Genomic DNA, 19,157 nt, shown 5'->3' with positions numbered 1-19,157 from the left:
ATAGCCGAAATATGTTTTAAGACAAACAGTGTAAGTAACGTAAACAGTATTATCCTTAATTAAAGGCATGAGCCGGCCGGAGTGGCCGTGCGGGTCTAGGCGCTACAGTCTGGAACCGAGCGACCGCTACTGTCGCAGGTTCGAATCCTGCCTCGGGCGTGGATGTGTGTGATGTCCTTAGGTTACTTAGGTTTAATTAGTTCTAAGTTCTAGGCGACTGATGACCTCAGAAGTTAAGTCGCATAGTGCTCAGAGCCATTTGAACCATTTTGAAAGGCATGAAGGTGATCAGTACAGTTAAAAGACTTGACCATTTGCCACAGTGAATTTATTGATTGCTTGGGAAATAAGATAAGTAATTTAAAGTGATTCATATCATTCTTCAGCATGATTTCCACCTTTCTTTATTATTGTGGTGAACGAGCGGCTCTCGCCCTGTGTGTGCGTGCGTCCATTAGTGTGATCCTCCAAGGTTGGTGTGCCGTTTGTGGTCGTGGTTGCAGGGGCCGCGTCACTCCTTGAGGTAGTGCTCGTAGTTCTTGTAGTAGATGCCGTCCGGATCGTACTTGGCCCTCAGCTTCTCCCAGATGTCTTTCTTCTCCTTCACCAGGAACTTGATCACCTTCTCGACGCCTTCCTTCTGCTTCTCGTTGCATTTGGCGCACTCGTTCTGAAGGGCGTCGGGAATTAGCACTGCAGGAAACACACATAAGAAAGTTTCTTCAGTATCTCTAGTATTACAAGTACTACTACAGCTCCGTTAAAGGAGATACTAGTTTAAATATCAGTATATAACACTGATGAAAGAATTAGGCGTATTAACCATGCAACCAGTTTATGTGTCCCTCTGTGTACCATCGCTTGCCGGAAACTTCGTTTCGATTTCTTGAAAAAGTAAATAAGAGAAACGTAATGTCCTAAGTGGCACATTATGTATAGGGTAAGTCAGCCACCCCTACCGATGTCATTTTATGCTACCCGCAACGTTATATGTGGCCTTCAAAAACCACGTGCGAGATTTTCACATTCTCTCACTCGCTACACACAAACAATTAGTACTACAGAAAAAAAACGAATGAGAGATTTTTGTAGGAAATTTGATGTAATTCGGCTAGAGGAAATAGTTTTCGAACTATTCATGAAAAACCTTACGAAAGTGACATTAAAACGCACACCAAGGCCCACACACAGCCTCCACTGGTCAGGATTTCTAGTGTGTTGTTCAAAGCACGCCTTCTTACCATTGTATAAAAAATTGCGGCTGTACGAATTATTGTCCACATTCGACTTTATTGTTCTTCATTGACTGGCCTTATTACGCCACCGGCTTAGTCGAGCATTTAAAAATTGTAAAACTGACGTTTGTGTAAATTTTATCTAACAACTTTAGCAGCATAATATAAACAATTACGTCGTATTCGTCAGCCCTTCTGACTACGAAACTACAGTGCTTGTAAGGGTGACGTTTCGGTGGAATGGCCGGGGTAATTAGTTTTGGGGTAACCTTTATAAAAGTCGTTTTCGTTTCATTACCCTCACTGGTTAGTTATCGAAATGGTCGATTACACTGGTAGCATAATAACCCTCTCAACAGAGACCAAAAAAGATCCAGTATAGGAAATAGTTCGTGTAGTCGTCCATTCTTGTACCAGCGGTAGGAGGGAATGTCACAAAGAACATACTAGAAATCCTGACTGGTGAGGGATGAGAGTGGGGTTGGAGTTGCGTTTGAAGGTCACTTTCGTACGTTTTTCTTAACTCAAAAACCTTGGCCTCCAGCGAAAACGTATCCCAATACAAAATTTAACTACACCTAATTTCCTAAAAAAACTACGCCGGTTCTAGGCGCTACAGTCTGGAATCGCGCGACCGCCACGGTCGCGGGTTCGAATCCTGCCTCGGGCATGGATGTGTGTGATGTCCTTAGGTTAGTTAGGCTTAAGTAGTTATAAGTTCTAGGGGACTGATGACCTCAGAAGGTAAGTCCCATAGTGCTCAGAGCCATTTGAACCATTTGAACCTAGAAAAACTTTCTGTTCGATTTCGCTGTAGAATTAGTAGTCTGCGGGTTGTGAGCGAGCGAATACGAAAATCTCGCGCTTGCTTTCTGAAGGCCATACATGAAACTGCAGCTTCCATAAAACTACATCGATATATCCCAGGGCCTCTCCTAAGACTTGTCTTATGATGTTTTTCTGGTGTTTGAACAAATATTTGCAGTTTCGTTTCTGTCATGTGTTGATATAGTTATGTTATACGTCAAACAAATACTGCTCACCACGTGTTTCATGTGACGGCGACTTCCAATGAAAAGTAACACTTTGTTTCTCGTTACAGCAGAATATTATTCAATGCAATATTTGTTTAAGTGAAGTTTTATATGTCGTTTTGATAGACCGGTCGCAAATTAGATTAATGAAATGCTCGGTACAACTATATTTATTAAGAGCGATAGGAAAAGACGTAACTACCAGAGAAGTGTAGCTGCTATGTAGCGATAGCGGACAGATAGCGTGCCGTGGGTCCGCGCCCGAGACGAGCAGGGGAAAGCGGCTTTATGGAAACGGAACACAAAGCCGTTCTATGAATCCAGGAGAGAGTGCACAGATTTACTTTCAAGGACACGAGAGGAGAGTAACTGAGTGACCATAAAATTATGAGTATATAAATACGAGGTGTGGCTAGAAAAAAACCGGACTAGTACTGGTGAAACAATAAAACGAATGCAATAAGGCTGAAAGTCGCGTGGCCTGTCACGTGACTCTCGCTCCGCCTATTGCTCGAGTTTCATCTGCCTCCTGCACTCAGTCTGCCCGTGGCGTCTGTTTTAAGTAGTTGACGTTTTGTCTGTGCGTCGGAAAATGTTGAGTGTACAGAAAGAACAGCGTGTTAACATCAAATTTTGTTTCAAACTAGGAAAATATGCAAGTGAAACGTTTGTAATGTTACAACAAGTGTACGGCGATGATTGTTTATCGCGAACACAGGTGTTTGAGTGGTTTAAACGATTTAAAGATGGCCGCGAAGACACCAGTGATGACACTCGCACTGGCAGACCATTGTCAGCAAAAACTGATGCAAACATTGAAAAAATCGGTAAATTTGTTCGACAAGATCGCCGTTTAACAATCAGAGCAGTGTCTGAGTTAACAGGAGTTGACAAGGAAAGTGTTAGGCAGATTCTTCATGAAAGTTTCAACATGAACAAAGTGTGTTCAAAAATGGTTCCAAAGTGTCTCACAATTGAACAGAAGGAACGCCGAAGAATGATTTGTTCTGACATCCTGGAAAACATTGAAAGTGATCCCACCTTCTTACAAAATGTTATTACTTGCGATGAATCGTGGTTTTTTACTTACGATCCCGAAACTAAACGCCAATCGATGCATTGGAAAACTCCTGGTTCTCCACGACAAAAAAAGCACGAATGTCAAAATCGAAATTCAAGGCAATGATGATTGTTTTTTTTTTTTTGACATCAAAGGGATTGTGCACATTGATTGGGTACCAGAGGGACAAACAGTGAATCAGCATTACTACATTAGCGTCCTGGCTACCCTACGTGAGCGAGTACGGAGAAAACGGAATGATTTGTGGAGAAAAAAGTCATGGATCCTTCACCAAGACAATGCCCCAGCTCACAGTGCGTTGTCAGTGAAGACGTTTTTGGCAAAACACAACATTCCCATCTTAGATCATCCACCCTACTCACCTGATTTGGCCCCCTGTGACTTTTTTCTTTTCCCTAAAGTCAAGTCAGCTTTGAAAGGAACTAGATTTGAGACTGTTGAAGCAGTAAAAGAAAAAGCGACGGAAGTAATATATGGACTTACCGAAAATGATCTGCAGCATTGCTATGAACAGTGGAAAATTCGTATGGAGCGGTGTAGAGACCGAGGAGGAGAGTACATTGAAGGAGATAACATGAAATTGTAAATAATTGTAAATAAATGTTTTTTCCAGCATCAGTCCGGTTTTTTTCTAGCCGCACTTCGTACATGTAATATAAGATCGAGCCAAGCATTTGAGTGGTGCGGTAACAGACAAACAACAAACACCGTTGGAAACGCCCTTGAATGCTCAACGGTACCGGCTGACCGCCGTGTCATCCTCAAACCTGAGGCGTCACCAGATGCGGATACGGAGGGGCACGTGGTTGGCAAACCGCTCTCCCGAACTTCGTCAGTTTTCGTGACCGGTGGCGCTAATTCTCAATCAAGTAGCTCCTCAGTTGGCCTTACAAGGGCTCAATGCATCCCTCTTACCAACAGCACTCGGTAAACCCGGCCAGTGACCTATCCTCGTGGTACGCAAACCCGACAGCGCTTAACTTAGATGATCTGACGAGAACCGGTGTTACCATTGAGGATAGGCCGTTGGGAACTGATGCGGTGATAGGCGTTCGGAATTGCGAGAATTTACCACTTGTGTAAATCATTACGTTGTACACGCACCAAAAATAGGAGACGACGCCCATCTTTTAAGTACAGACCATTTATAGCTTTCCATTTCGTTACGCGGAAAGCAATTGTAATTATTGTTACTACTGTTTCAGCCGTGGCGCCATTTAATTAGTTGACTGTTCTGTTTGGCGCCACTGGCTCTGGTGTAGTCGACTCACCTCGGAAGATGTTCTCCGTAGTTGAGAACGAAACGTCAGGGAGAAGAAGTTCTACAAATCGACCACGGAAACTTAGCCCGGAAGTGTTTACTGATAAAGACGCCGGCCGTGAAAGCCTACATTGATATGAATGCTTTAGTTGGATCACTTTTTTCGCTTTGTGATAGATGGCGCTGTAATAGTCACAAACATATGGCTCACAATTTTAGACAAACAGTTGGTAACAGGTAGGTTTTTTACATTAAAATACGGAACGTAGGTACGTTTGAACATTTTATTTCGGTTGTTCCAATGTGATACATGTACCTTTGTGAACTTATCATTTCTGAGGACGCATGCTGTTATAGCGTGATTACCTGTAAATACCGTATTAACGCAGTAAATTCTCAGAATGATGTCCGTCAACCTCAATGCATTTGGCAATACGTGTAACGACATTCCTCTCAACAGCGAGTAGTTCGCCTTCCGTAATGTTCGCACATGCATTGACAATGCGCTGAGCATGTTGTCAGGCGTTGTCGGTGGATCACGATAGCAAATATCCTTTAACTTTCCCCACAGAAAGAAATCCAGGGACTTCACATCCTGTGAATGTGCGGGCCATGGTATGGTGCTTCGACGACCAATCCACTTGTCATGAAAAATGCTATTCAATACCGCTTCAACTGCACGCGAGCTATGTGCCGGACATCCATCATCTTCGAAGTACATCGCCATTCTGTCATGCAGTGAAACATCTTGTAGTAACATCGGTAGAACATTACGTAGGAAACCAGCATACATTGCACCATTTAGATTGCCATCGATAGAATGGGGGCCAATTATTCTTCCTCCCATAATGCCGCACCATACATCAACCCGGCAAGGTCGCTGATGTTCCACTTGTCGCAGCCATCGTGGATTTTCCGTTGTCCAATAGTGCATATTAAGCCGGTTTACGTAACTGCTGTTGGTGAATGACGCTTCGTCGCTAAATAGAACGCGTGCAAAGAATCTGTCATAGTCCCGTAATTTCTCTTGTACCCAGCGGCAGAACTGTACACGACGTTCAAAGTCGTCGCCTGGTGCATAGAAATATGGTACGGGTGCAATAGATGTTGATGTAGCATTCTCAACACCGACATTTTTGAGATTCTCGATTCTCGCACAATTTGTCTGCTACTGATGTGCGGATTAGCCGCGACAGCAGCTAAAACACCTACTTGGGCATCATCATTTGTTGCAGGTCGTGGTTGACGTTTCACATGTGGCTGAAACGCTTCCTGTTTCCGTAAATAACGTAACTATTCTGCGAAAGGTCCTGACACTTGGATGATGTCGTCCAGGATACCGAGCAGCATACATAGCACACGCCCGTTGGGCATTTTGATCGCAATAGCCATACATGAACACGATATCGACCTTTTCCGCAATTGGTAAACGGTCCATTTCAACACGGGTAATGTATCACGAGGCAAATACCGTCCGGACTGGCGGAATGTTACATGATACACGTACTTATACGTTTTTGACTATTACAGCGCCATCTATCACAAAGGGAAAAAAATGGTCCAACTAAAACATTCATATTTCTTTACATAATACACGAATATGTAATAAAAATTGGGGTTCCTATTTAAAAATACGCAGTTGATATCCGTTTGACCTATGACAGCGCCCTCTAGCGCGCCAACCATAGCGCCATCTGGTTTCCCCCTTCAAACTAGACGAGTTTCGTTCTTTGCAGTTTTTTCGTTTGATGCTTATTCGTGAGATATTTGGCCCTGTCACTGTCAATGGACCACCCTGTATATATGGGGCTGCTGGCCCGAGGGGGAGGCACGAAGTTGGGGATTGGCAGTAGCGTTGCGACAAAAGGTGGTCTCGAATTCCTAGTGGCCGAAGCCACGATCTGCGCAAGGAGGGTCTGCACAGAGCGAAGATACCGGAGTACTTCACCGGGGTCAGCGTCGACTACAAACAGCAGGCCGACATACCGTCGGTTGGTTGGCAACGTTCGTGTCGGACGACCGCTCGTGGCATGGCAGCTCTCTTCTGCCTGGCTTTCAGCAGCGCCCCTTTCCCTTTAGCTGCGTGGTCAGCGTGACGGATTGCCGTCCAAGGGGCCCGAGTTAGATTTCCGGCTGGGTCGGGGATTTTCTCCGATCGGGGACTGGGTGTTGTGTTGTTTTCATCACCATTTCATCCCCATACGGCGCGCAGGTCGCCCAATGTGGCGTCGACTGTAATAAGACCTGCACCAAGGCGGCCGGACCTGCCCCGTAAGGGGCCTCCCAGCCAATGACGCTAAACGCTCAGTTCCATTTTTCCATCGACACCACTCACAAGGGAACCTCCCCATCGCACCCCCCTCAGATTTAGTTATAAGTTGGCACAGTGGATAGGCCTTGAAAAACTGAACACAGATCAATCGAGAAAACAGGAAGAAGTTGTGTGGAACTATGAAAACAATAAGTAAAATATGCAAACTTTGTAGTCCATGCCAAAGATATGCAACATGAAGGAGAGTGTGAGCTCACGAGCGCCGTGGTGTCGTGGTTAGCGTGCGCAGCTGTGGAGCGAGAGGTCCTTGGTTCAAGCCTTCCCTCGAGTGAAAAGATTACTTTCTTTATTTTCACAAAGTTATGATCTGTCCGTTCGCTCATTTACGTCGCTGTTCACTGTAATAAGTTTAGTGTCTGTGTTTTGCGACCGCACCGCAAAACCGTGCGATTAGTAGACGAAAGGACGTGCCTCTCCAATGGGAACCGAAATCATTTGATCGCAAGGTCATAGGTCAACCGATTCCTCCACAGGAAAACACGCCTGATATATTCAATACGACACGGCTGACGGCATGTGCGTCACATGACAGGAATATGTTGTCGACCCACCTAACTTGTAAACTTGGCGAATGGGCAAAAAGATTCTTCTATCTTGCCCGATTTAGGTTTTCTTATGGATGTGATAATCACTCCCAAAAAAGTGATGAAATCACAAGAGTTTGTCTCATGAACTGCAACAAATGAATGCATTAGTTTCACAGTCGCACAGTTTTCCCTGTGCTCTGTCAAAACATATGTTTTTAACGTTTTCAAATTTTTCTGTGTGTACACCGTCAAATCCTGCATATGTCCAAGCAAATCTGAACATGTCCTGGAACTTTGGAGAGCAAAGTTGATTGTGTGTGTGTGCCTGAACTTTGATAATTGTCTGAAAATAAAAAATTAAAGTTTTCACTCGAGGGAAGACTTGAACCAATGACCTTTCATTCCACAGCTGCTCACGCTAACCACAGGACCACAGCGCTACTAGGCTGCCATTTACCTTAATGTTGCATATCTTGAGCATGGACTATTCAATTAGGATATTTTGCTTATTTTTTTTTTACAGTTCCACACAACTTCTTCCTGTTTTCTCGATTGGTCTGTGTTCAGTATTTCAAGGCCTATCCACTGTGCCAACTTATAACTAAATCTGAGGGGGGGTGCGATGGGGAAGTTCCCTTGTCAGTAACCGCTGCGATGCCCCGTGGATCCATGGAACTGCTCGCTGGTAAAGTGGAGTAACATTTTGTAATCCTCGTGGCGATTTGTGTCATTGTCTATTTTCCGGCTTGTTCCCAATCCTCAGACTTGTACTCGGTCGGCTCTGTGGTCGTAAATATAGGCCATAGTATTGTACTAAGACACTACCTGTCTTTTGATTCAGTCTGGAACCGCGCGATCACTACGGTCGCAGGTTCGAATCTTGCCGCGGGCATGGATGTGTGTGATGTCCTTAGGTTAGTTAGGTTTAAGTAGTTCTAATTTCTAGGGGACTGATGACCACAGATGTTAAGGCCCATAGTGCTCAGAGCCATTTGAACCTTTAGTACACGGTATTATTACAGTTATTAGACTATTTAGGCGCAAACAGCCTGAAGTAGTCCAATTTCTGCTATTTCGGAAGTTAGATGTCTAGCAATTAAGTGATTCACAAACAGTAAGTATAATGCACACATCGGAAATTGTTTAACTTTAAATGGGGTTGCAGTATGCAGCTTAAGCAAATTCCTCATTAGAGAGGACAGTGCTGCCAAAGCAGAGTTACTAAACACAGCCTTCCGAAACGCCTCGCAAAAGAAGACGAAGTAAATATTCCGGAATTCGAATCGAGAACAGCTGCCAGTAGTGAAGCAATCACTTAATAAAAGCAAGTCTTCTGCACCAGACTGTATACAAGTTAGGTTTCTTTCGGAGTATGCTGTTGCATTAGCTGCATACGTAACAATCATGTACAACCATTCACTCGACGAAAGATCCGTACCAAAAGACTGGAAAGTTGCACACGTCACACCAATATTCAAGAAAGGTAGTAGGAGTAATCCACTAAATTACAGGCCCATATCGTTAACGTCGATATGCAGCAGGATTTTAGAACATATATTGTGTTCAAACATTACCTCGAAGAAAACTATTGACACACAGTCCACCTGGATTCAGAAAACATCCTTCCTGTGAAACTCATCTAGCTCTTTATTCACATGAAGTGCTGAGTGCTATTCACAAGGATTTCAGATCGATTCCGTATTTATGGATTTCCGAGAGGCTTTTGACACTGTACCACACAAGCGGCTTGTAGTAAATCTGCGTGCGTAAATAATATCGTCTCAGTTATGTGACTGGATTTGTGATTTCCTGTCAGAGAGGTCACAGTTCGTTGTAACTGACGGCAAGTCATCGAGCAAAACAGATGTGCTTTCTGGCGTTCCCCAAGGTAGTGTTACAGGCCCTTTGCTGTTCCTTATGTATATAAACGGTTTGAGAGACAATCTAAGCATCCGTATTCGGTTGTTTGCAGATGGCGCTGTCGTTTATCGACTAATAAAGTCATCAGAGGATCAGAACAAATAACGAAACGATTTAGAAAAGATATGTGAATGGTACGAAAAGTTGCAGTTGACCCTAAATAACGATAAGTGTGAGGTCATCCACATGAGTGCTAAAAGGAACTCTTTAACTTCGGTTGCGCGATAAATCAGTCTAATCTAAAAGCCGTAAATTCAACTAAATACCTACGTATTACAATTACGAACAACTTAAATTGGTAGGAAGACATAGAAAATGTTGTGGGGATGGCTAAGCAAAGACTGCGTTTTATCGGCAGGACAGTTAGAAAATGTAACAGACCTACTAAGGACATTGCCTACACTACGCTTGTCCGTCCTCTTTTAGAATACTGCTGCGCGGTGTGGGATTTTTACCAGATAGGACTGACGGAGTACATCGAAAAAGTTGAAAGAAAGGCAGCACGTTTTGTATTGTCGCCAAATATGGGGAGAGTGTCACAAAAATGATACAGGATTTGGGCTGGACATCATTAAAGAAAGTCATTTTTCGTTGCGACGAAATCTTCTCACGAAATTCCAACCACCAACTTTCTCCGCCGAATGCGAAAATATTTTGGTGACACCGACCTACATAGGAAGGAATGATCACCACTATAAAATAAGGGATATCAGAGCTCGTACGGAAAGATAGAGGTGTTCATTCTTTCTGCGAGCTATACGAGATTGGAATAATAGAGAGTTGTGAAGGTGGTTCGATGAACTCTCTGCCAGACACTTGAATGTGATTTGCAGAGTATCCATGCAGATGTAGATGTAGAAGGGAAGTACATTTTGTAGCAAGTGTATAGCCTCATTGTGGATAGTTAGCTTTCTTATCTGAGAAGAGAGTTGTGGGTAGCATTTATGGAGCTCCATAAATTGCTTTAGCATTCATTCTAACACACACACACACACACACACACACACACACACACACACACACACACACAATATCGTCCATATTTCATCATTTTAAAAATTAATGTGTTCGAAGAATAGTCTTTCATACTATTGTTTAGTTACGCGTTAAAGTTAGTGATAATGTAGGATGGGGATCAACAGATAGCAGGGGAGGGGGGAGGAGGGGGGATATTAGGTAATATGTAATTGCACTCAGCGGTAGTGGTCTAAGAAAAGTTGGAAAGCACTGTTCTATTCATCACATGAGCCGCGTCGAAGTATCGTCCTTAAAGATCGGGGTCGAGCAGTAGTTTTTCGGCTGTTTTTGAGAGAAACAAGCTAAACAGCTTGTCTATATAATCGATAGAGGGGGAGCAAATGGAGCTAACTAGGGAACCTCCCCATCGCACCCTCCTCACATTTAGTTATAAGTTGGCACAATGGATAGGCCTTGAGAAACTGAACACAGATCAATTGAGAAAACAGGAAGAAGTTGTGTGGAACTATGGAAAAAAGCAAAATATACAAACTGAGTAGTCCATGTCGAAGATATGCAACATCAAGGATAATCAGCGCTTAGGAGCGCCGTGGTCCCGCGGTTAGCGTGAGCAGCTGCGGTACAAGAGGTCCTTGGTTCAAGTCTTCCCTGGAGTGAAAATTTTAATTTTTTATTTTCAGTTATCAAAGTTCAGGCACTCACACAAAATCAACTTCGCACTCCAAAATTCCAGTAGATTTTCAGATTTGCTTGGACTTATGCAGGATTTGGCGGTCTACACACGGAAAAATTTGAAAACGTTAAAAACATGTTTCGACAGAATACAGGGAAAACTGTGCGACTGTGAAACTGTTGCATTCATTTATTGCAGTTTATGTGACAAACTCTTATGTTTTTATCACTTTTTGGGAGTGATTATCACATCCACAAGAAAACCTAAATCGGGCAAGGTAATAGAATCTTTTTACCCATTCGCAAGTGTACAAGTTAGGTGGGTCGACAACATATTCCTGTCATGTGACGCACATGCCGTCAGCCGTGTCGTATTGAATATATCAGGCGTGTTTTCCTGTCGAGGAATCGGTTGACCTATGACGTTGCGATCAAATGTTTTCGGTTCCCATTGGAGAGGCACGTCCTTTCGCTTAGTAATCGCGCGGTTTTGCGATGCGGTCGCAAAACACAGACACTAAACTTATTACAGTGAACAGAGACGTCAATGAACGAACGGACAGATCATTACTTTGCGAAAATAAAGAAAGTAAAATTTTCACTCCAGGGAAGACTTGAACCAAGGACCTCTCGTTCCGCAGCTGGTCACGCTAACCACAGGACCACGGCACTCCTGAGCACACAGCGTCCTTTATGTTGCTTATGTTGCAGATGGACTATTCAGTTTGTATATTTTGCTTATTTTTTTCATAGTTCCACACAACTTCTTCATGTTATCTCGATTGATCTGTGTTCAGTTTTTCGAGGCCTATCCACTGTGCCAACTTATAACTAAATCTGAGAGGGGTGCGATGGGGAGGTTCCCTTGTGAGTTGGAGATCGGAGCTCCGGACAGAGCGGCGAGCACGAGTGTGGCGTGGCTGTCTGCACGCACCGAGACGAGCACACGGCAGCGCTCGGCACCGACGCACGGCAGCAAGGAGAGCGGCCGGCTCTGCAGCTGGTGGCGGGGCGGAAAGCGCGGGCACGGAAGTTGTATCCAGTTACTGCCCGACAATCGTATTTCATCGTGAGTGGATTGCCAAGGCTTCCGCGAGGACAGAGGAGTGTGCAGCTGATGTTCGACTACGTGCTAAGGCAGATGGTAAGTGGATCTGGGGAATCGGCGGATTTAGTAATCAGTGAAGCGACGTTTCTGCCATGTAACTGTGCTGCCCAGAAGTTTTATTCAGTACGGGTAGAATCTGTCAAGGAAGTAGGACTCTTGCTCTACTGTAGCTGGCGATTGGTAATTTGATAAAATATGTTCAATTTTGTTGTCATATTCATGTAAAGTCAGAGAGAAAGGACGTCTGAAGTTTTGAGAAAGAGACCGGTCAAAGCGGTGGGTAGTGCTTAAGAAGTAAATTGCTTTCAGTTATGAGGTTTAAGTTAAATGCTGAGTATATATTTTTGTATATTTTTGAACGGATGTATACGCTTGCAAATCAAAAGAAAAGATTTCTAATTTTTCTGCCTTATTGTAAAACTGTTTAGAGCGTAGGTGCTCAAATCTCAGTGTGATATGTAAAAGACTAGTAAGACAGCTAGCAGCATATGAAGTTTTCATTTTTGGAACTTTTAATTTTTTTAACTGGTTTTCTACATCAAATTGTAAAGAGAATTAATTTTTGTGGTCAATATTTTTCAGAAGTAAACTTCTTGCTAAGAATTAACTAATACGATAGAAAACGGTACTACTGTGCAGCAATGTTTATTTCTTATTTGCGCCACTGATGTCGAATACATGTTTTTAAAAGCTTATCTTCACATTCAGTAAACATCTCGAACGTTCCACTTCCCCAAACCCGTATCCTCTCATTGGTCAATGAATCTAAACATTTCGATTAGATTCCCATCTAATTTCACTAATATTGGGATCAAATTGAGGAATGCCGTACATACATACGGGGGCAACGGTACATTTTGCTGCTGACGTAAAACGCAGTCAGATGCGCAAATACGGTTCGAGGCGCATAACACATCTTGATTTCGAAGAGCACCCGACCTCTGGATATTTCAGTCTTGGACACCACCTAAGCAAATTGCGCCGCGCTCGTGTTGATTCTGTTGAAGAACTGAAGAAGTGAATTTTACGGTTCTGTCAAGATTTGCGAGATGATCAAGGGATGTTTGAAAGAATTCGTATCTCACCGCAGAGACGAGTGGAGTATTGTAAAATGTAAACTTTCAAGGCTGGAAATGTCACAATTTTGCTGCAATCAGAAGCGAACCAGGGTGTGAATTGGACATTCAACAAAGGTCCATTCGACCACAGCATAATAGCCCGAAACATTTTATTAAGTGTGAGTGGAGCACTGCATTCAGATTGGAAGACGACAGTTCCTTTAACAGGCACGAGTGTGCAGTAAACGATTAACCTACAGCATGTGGAAGTAGCATTGTATTTGTTGTTGAGGTCCGCCATGGTCAGATTTGAGCTCAAGTACACGAGGAATTAATCGAAGTGTTGATATTTCAAACTTATTTGTGCTATCCGGGATAATATTTCACGTTGAAGTCAGTGGCGATCTGTTACCACACATTTGCAGTTATGTTCACTGGAACGTTTTTGCTTCTGTTATCATCCGCGTTAGTTTGCGCTATTAAGTTTGACACATCCAGTATACTTATTTTTATGTGTGTGTATTTGTCTGTATAGAGGAAAATGGCTCTGAGCACTATGGGACTTAACGTCTGAGGTCATCAGTCCCCTACAACTTAGAACTACTTAAACCTAACTAACCTAAGGACATCACACACATCCATGCCCGAGGCAGGATTCGAACCTGCAAGTGCCTAGAAACGCTTGGCCACCCCGGCCGGCTGTCTGTATAGAGTCAGCTGTGTGTTCTATGCATGATTTCGTGCTGCAATTTAAAAACCTAGAAAGACGTACGTAGGTATTCCTCAGTACTGTGCAAGTGCTGGAAAACTTGGTACTGCACCAACCGTACAGCTTTGCTCCTAATATAAAAACGAACTTTAAACACTGCAGGATCCTCGTTTTCTAGCTTTTTACGTAGTTACTTTAATGGAGAACTAAGAACAAAATGTGTCCATTTATGTAGCCCTTCAGACTGAAATAATGGACAACTTTGTTTGCCGTATGAGTAAGCTGCAGATTATTTCACATTTTATAGGATATGTGACTGTTTTATCAAAGTGTGGGTAGTGAAATCCTTTCGAATATCAAACTGACATAAACATTACGACTGCTGACAATCGAATCCATTGTAAGTAGGCTGTTTAGGTTTTTATGTTGGTAACGCCACGTAGCGCTCTATATGAAAATCACTGACTGTGCTGTGTGAAGTCTGTGGCTGGTCTGCATTGTTGTAATATTGCTATTGTAGTGTTGGGCAGTTGACTGTTAACAGCGCATAGCGTTGCGCAGTTGGAGGTGCGCCGCCAGCAGTGGTGGATGTGGGGAAAGAAATGGCAGAATTTTGAGAGCGGATGATCTGGACAGAGACAGTAAATTTGTAAGACTTGATGTCATGAACTGATATATATATATATATATATATATATATATATATATATATATATATATATATATATATATATAATGACTTTTGAACACTATTAAGCTGGCAGTAGTGGCGCTCGCTGTATTGCAGTAGTTCGAGTAACGAAGATTTTTGTGAGGTAAGTGATTTGTGAAAGGTATAGTTTAATGTTAGTCACTGCCATTCTTTTGTAGGGATCACTGAAAGTCAGATTGAGTTGCGCTAAAAATATTGTGTGTCAGTTTAGTGTTGATCAGAATAGGTAAAGAGCGAAATGCGAAATGTCTGAGTGCATTCAGTTCTGCTCAGCTGTTTGAAAATCAAATAATGTAAAAGTTTTATCAGCACAGTAATTCATTAATTTTTCTAAGGGGACGTTTCACCATTACTTGTCAAAGCTACGCAATTGTCATTTGTAAATATAGGAAGTATAATGGAAGCAGTTCTACAATCAGTTGACTAACAACGAGTGCGCTGTCATTTACCTGTCCCTGCTTTGATGTAGAAATGGACAAGTGAAAACTCGTGCACAGGGAAGCAGTAAAATATTTATAGTCCCACCGACCGAATCGCAAAGCGGAAATCCCTGACAAACGCAGCACTGAAGCGTGGTCCTGTTGAGATACGGGAGCCGTGTTCCGCTACAACAGCAACGCCGGAATACGTGAGACTGTTTCACATCGAAACAAACTGCAAGATCACTAGTTAGTTATCAATAAATGGGATCTCCCAGCACAAATACAGAAACGTGTATTCAGCGAACCAACAATTTTTATTTGTGAAGTTTCAAAAACCAATTGGTTAGAAAGAGATATTTTTAATATGAAAATGAAGAAATTCTACCACTATTCTGTCCTCGTACCGCTGCAAAAATGAATGATAGATAATTATATGCAAATTGAGGGTGGAGAGAGGCAGCAAGGAAAGGAAAGGGAGCGGAGTACTTACGTCAGCTGCATCGGGACATTACACGGACTGAACCTCTCTTACTCTCTATATACATAACTGATCTGACAGGGTGAGTAACAACTTACGGTTGTTTCTGACTGCTGTGGTGAACGGAAAGGTGTCGTCGTTGAGTGACCTTGGGAGGATTCAAGACGACTTAGACAAACTTTCAAGTTGTGATGAATGGCAGATTGCTTTAAACGCAGAAAAAAAATGTTAGTTAATGCGGATGAGTAGCAATCCTGTAGCGTTAGAATACAGCATTAGCAGTGTAATGCTTGTCACAGTCACAGTCACGTCAAGGCGTAACATTGCAAAGCGGTATGAAATAGAATGGGCACGTCGGGCAGGCAGTAGGAAAGGCGAATGCTCGACTTCGTTTTATTGGGAACTTTTCTGTAAAGCATACGGCTTACAGAAAGCTGGTGTGACCCATTCTTAAGTACTGTTCGATTGTTTGGGCTTCCCATCGGGTCGGATTAAAGGAAAATATCGAAGCAATTCAGAGCCATGCAGTTACATTTGCTACCGGTAGGTTCGATCAGCACGCAACTATCACGGAGATGCTTCCTGAACTCAAATGGTCAAATTGGAATCCCTAGAGGGAAGACGATGTTCTTCGCACGAGGAATTATCGCCGAAATTTAGAGCAATGACATTTCAGGCAGAATGCTGTATGATTCTACTGCCACCAATATGTATTTCGCTTAAGAATCATGAAGGTATTGTGAGAGAAATTAGGGCTCGTACGATGGTTTGTGGAAAGTTGTTTCTCCTCGCTTGTTTTGTGAGTGGAACAGGAAAGGAATAGCTGTGGTATGTGGTGTCCTCCACCATGCACCGTACGGTGGCTTCCGGAATACGTATGTAGATTTAAAAGTAGCCCGCGTTTCTGGTGTCCACAGCATAGAAAAATAAAATTTGGTTACCCTGAATCGAAACCGGGACCTTCGCGATTGCCGGCCGCGGTGGTCTAGCGGTTCTAGCCGCTCAGTCCGGAACCGCGCGACTGCTACGGTCGCAGGTTCGAATCTTGCCTCGGGCATGGATGTGTGTGATGTCCTTAGGTTAGGTTTAAGTAGTTCTAAGTTCTAGGGAACTGATGACCACAGATGTTAAGTCCCATAGTGCTCAGAGGCATTTGAACCATTTCAACCAACCTTCGCGATTGCAGTCACCGAAACTGACTAGAAGGCAACTGTTTACTTTTATATACCGGCCTGCAACCTTCGCCCTGTGACCACAGTATCGTTCGTCAAATCGGCCTTCGTCACATCTTGTTTCTGGACCTGATCTCGCGGGAACAAGGTAGATCTGGTTATTCGATGTTGAATTTACATGTTACAGCTCCTCTTGATAACCAAATAAATTGTCCAGGTGCGAGGAGGACTGAGAGTTCTGTACAAACTTAACTGCGTATGCAGACAGTCCATCCATTCGGTAAATCGATAATACCGACGATTTTTGCCTGTTACCGACACTGATACTTGCACCATATCGGTCCCATCGATTCTAAGACTTTCGAGAATGTTTTAACTTCTGCAGAAACAGAAGTACAACTTCAAACAGCCAAGATCGCTATTGTACAGCCTTTATTGTGATACCGGTAGTAGTGCCAGTAGTGCAGAAGACCTGAGGACGGTCTGGAACCGCGCGACCGCTGCGGTCGCAGGTTCGAATCGGGCATGGATGTGTGTGATGTCCTTAGGTTAGTTAGGTTTAAGTAGTTCTAAGTTCTAGGGGACTGATGACCTTAGAAGTTAAGTCCCATATTGCTCAGAGCCATTTGAACCATTTGAATTTGATGGCACGCAGTTTGCTGAAACCGGCCATCACAGTAGAGGCTGTACAGTAGCTGTTTGAAGTTATACTTCTGTTTCTGCATTAATCTAGATGGCCCCCTAGCATGACAATATCAGGAATATATGATTTTAATTTCTACGTTGAAGCCTGAACAAATGACAAAAGAAATATTTTTACGTGTGACGTAATCATAAATTAAAAGTTTTCTGATTTTTTTCCTTTAGTTGTACTGAGAAACATTTCTTATTTTCAAATTTAACTATCCCTCGTCAAGGAGAAGCACCCATGAGTGAGCTCGCAAGTATCAAAATATGTTACATAAATGGCCGCATCTTTTGTTTGCATTGACCTAGAAGCGCCACATTTCTGTATCGCCAAATTTCCGTAGACCTCAATACGTGACATAAATTTCAACTTGATACGACTAAACAGACGGAGAGACAGATGTTCTGATAAAGAATGACAAAAACGTTTTTCGTGTGATATTACAAATTAACCATTTTCGGATAATCTACTTTGGTTGTAGTGTGAACCCTTTCTTCCTGGCAAATTTCACGATTCTAGGCCAACGGGAATAAACCTGTGGGTTTCGGTGAGTGATTTTGCGAGTATCAGAAATATGTGGCATAAATGGTCACCTTTTGACTGCAGTGACTCAGGAGCTTCACTTTTTTACATCGACAAGATTCCGTAGACATTATTACATGACATAAATTTCAACTTGAGACGTCTTCCCGTACCCGAGAAAAAAGAGTTTTGAAAAGCGTTTTAAGAAGTCGGAGACTGAGACGGACATGCGTACAAACAATATATGATCCTATAAGGGTTCCGTTTTTATCAATCGAGGTACCGAACTCTAAGGCAGTATTATTCGAAAAACAGAGGAAGAGCTCTCAGCACAAATAGATTCCTCTTGGAGGAACTAATAACTCTTCCTGGAGAAACTAGCAAACTCCTCTTCTATGATAGCACGGAGGTGGCCGCCTAAGAAACCTGCTGTTGCACTCTGATAGAACTGTAGGAGTGTCTTCCCGAGGTGAGGCACTACCGAGGCTTTGGTGGACGCACCTTTGAGCTCCTTGCCGTCGGCGGTGCAGCGGTCGTTGCCTTCGTCCAGCAGGCAGTCGGCGTACTTGCTGAAGAGGCGCTCGTTGTGCAGGATCTCGTCCACGTCCACGTTGTCGTACTTGGTGGTGTACTTGTCGCCGTCCGGCGCCGCCGCGACCGCGGCCACCAGGAGCGCGAGAGAGGCTGCGATCTTCCACATGGCGTGCTGGAGCTGGAGCTGAAGCTGGAGCTGGTGCTGGCTGGTCTCAGGTGCGAGTGCCGCCCTGGACAGAGGCGCGCGCTTTTAAAGGCCCGGACGGGCGCGCTTGAGCAAGCGCAGCCTCCAGACGCGTCCGCGTTTCCAGGCGTTTCCGTAATCCCCGTCCATCATCACGCCACGCCAGGGAAGCCCGGCCTCGCACCGCAGCCTTCCCACTTAACGAACGGACGCCGCAGCCTCAAATCTCTGGCAGTTTTCCTGTCTTCTGCAGATAATTGGCAAGTCGGTTGTAAGCTTCTACCGTCCAAAGACTATTTCTCTCTGGGAGATACGTAACACTAATGCTCAACGCCATATATGGAGTGAGCGTAGCCTACTGCGCATGTTCTCAACATCACGTGAGTTTGTAACGACGCTGCTTGTCTACAATTTGCAGTAATAGCAAAATTTCGATATTACATGTATTCGCCTTATTTTATATGCGTTTACGCATGTTTGAGTTTTAGTAACAGATATGTCGCACTGTCGTTCCTACGGACTTAAAGAGA

The 19,157-nt window shown here is 43.5% G+C and overlaps 1 protein-coding gene across 1 annotated transcript; it reads right to left on the bottom strand.

Moving 5' to 3' along the window:
• Positions 1–311: 311 nt before the first annotated feature.
• Positions 312–18,660, bottom strand: LOC126229549 (ejaculatory bulb-specific protein 3-like). Its single transcript, XM_049942313.1, has 2 exons — positions 18,411–18,660; positions 312–693 (listed from the first exon to the last, which is right to left on the bottom strand). The coding sequence occupies exons 1-2, from the start codon at positions 18,607–18,609 to the stop codon at positions 512–514; spliced, it is 381 nt and encodes a 126-aa protein (XP_049798270.1). The 5' UTR covers positions 18,610–18,660; the 3' UTR covers positions 312–511.
• Between the last annotated feature and the right edge of the window lie 497 nt (positions 18,661–19,157).

The sequence above is a fragment of the Schistocerca nitens genome, unplaced genomic scaffold (genome assembly GCF_023898315.1).
Source record: "Schistocerca nitens isolate TAMUIC-IGC-003100 unplaced genomic scaffold, iqSchNite1.1 HiC_scaffold_375, whole genome shotgun sequence".
NCBI classification, from domain to species: Eukaryota; Metazoa; Arthropoda; class Insecta; order Orthoptera; family Acrididae; genus Schistocerca; species Schistocerca nitens.
This window is presented reverse-complemented; position numbering and strand designations above follow the sequence as displayed.

What these genes read in the sequence shown, in the direction of transcription:
- LOC126229549 (XM_049942313.1), bottom strand. Translation starts at nt 18,609, where the DNA reads ATGTGGAAGATCGCAGCCTCTCTCGCGCTCCTGGTGGCCGCGGTCGCG. An exon ending in CGACGGCAAGGAGCTCAAAG is followed by an intron (nt 694 to 18,410) that starts GTGCGTCCACCA and finishes TGTTTCCTGCAG; the next exon opens with TGCTAATTCCCGACGCCCTT.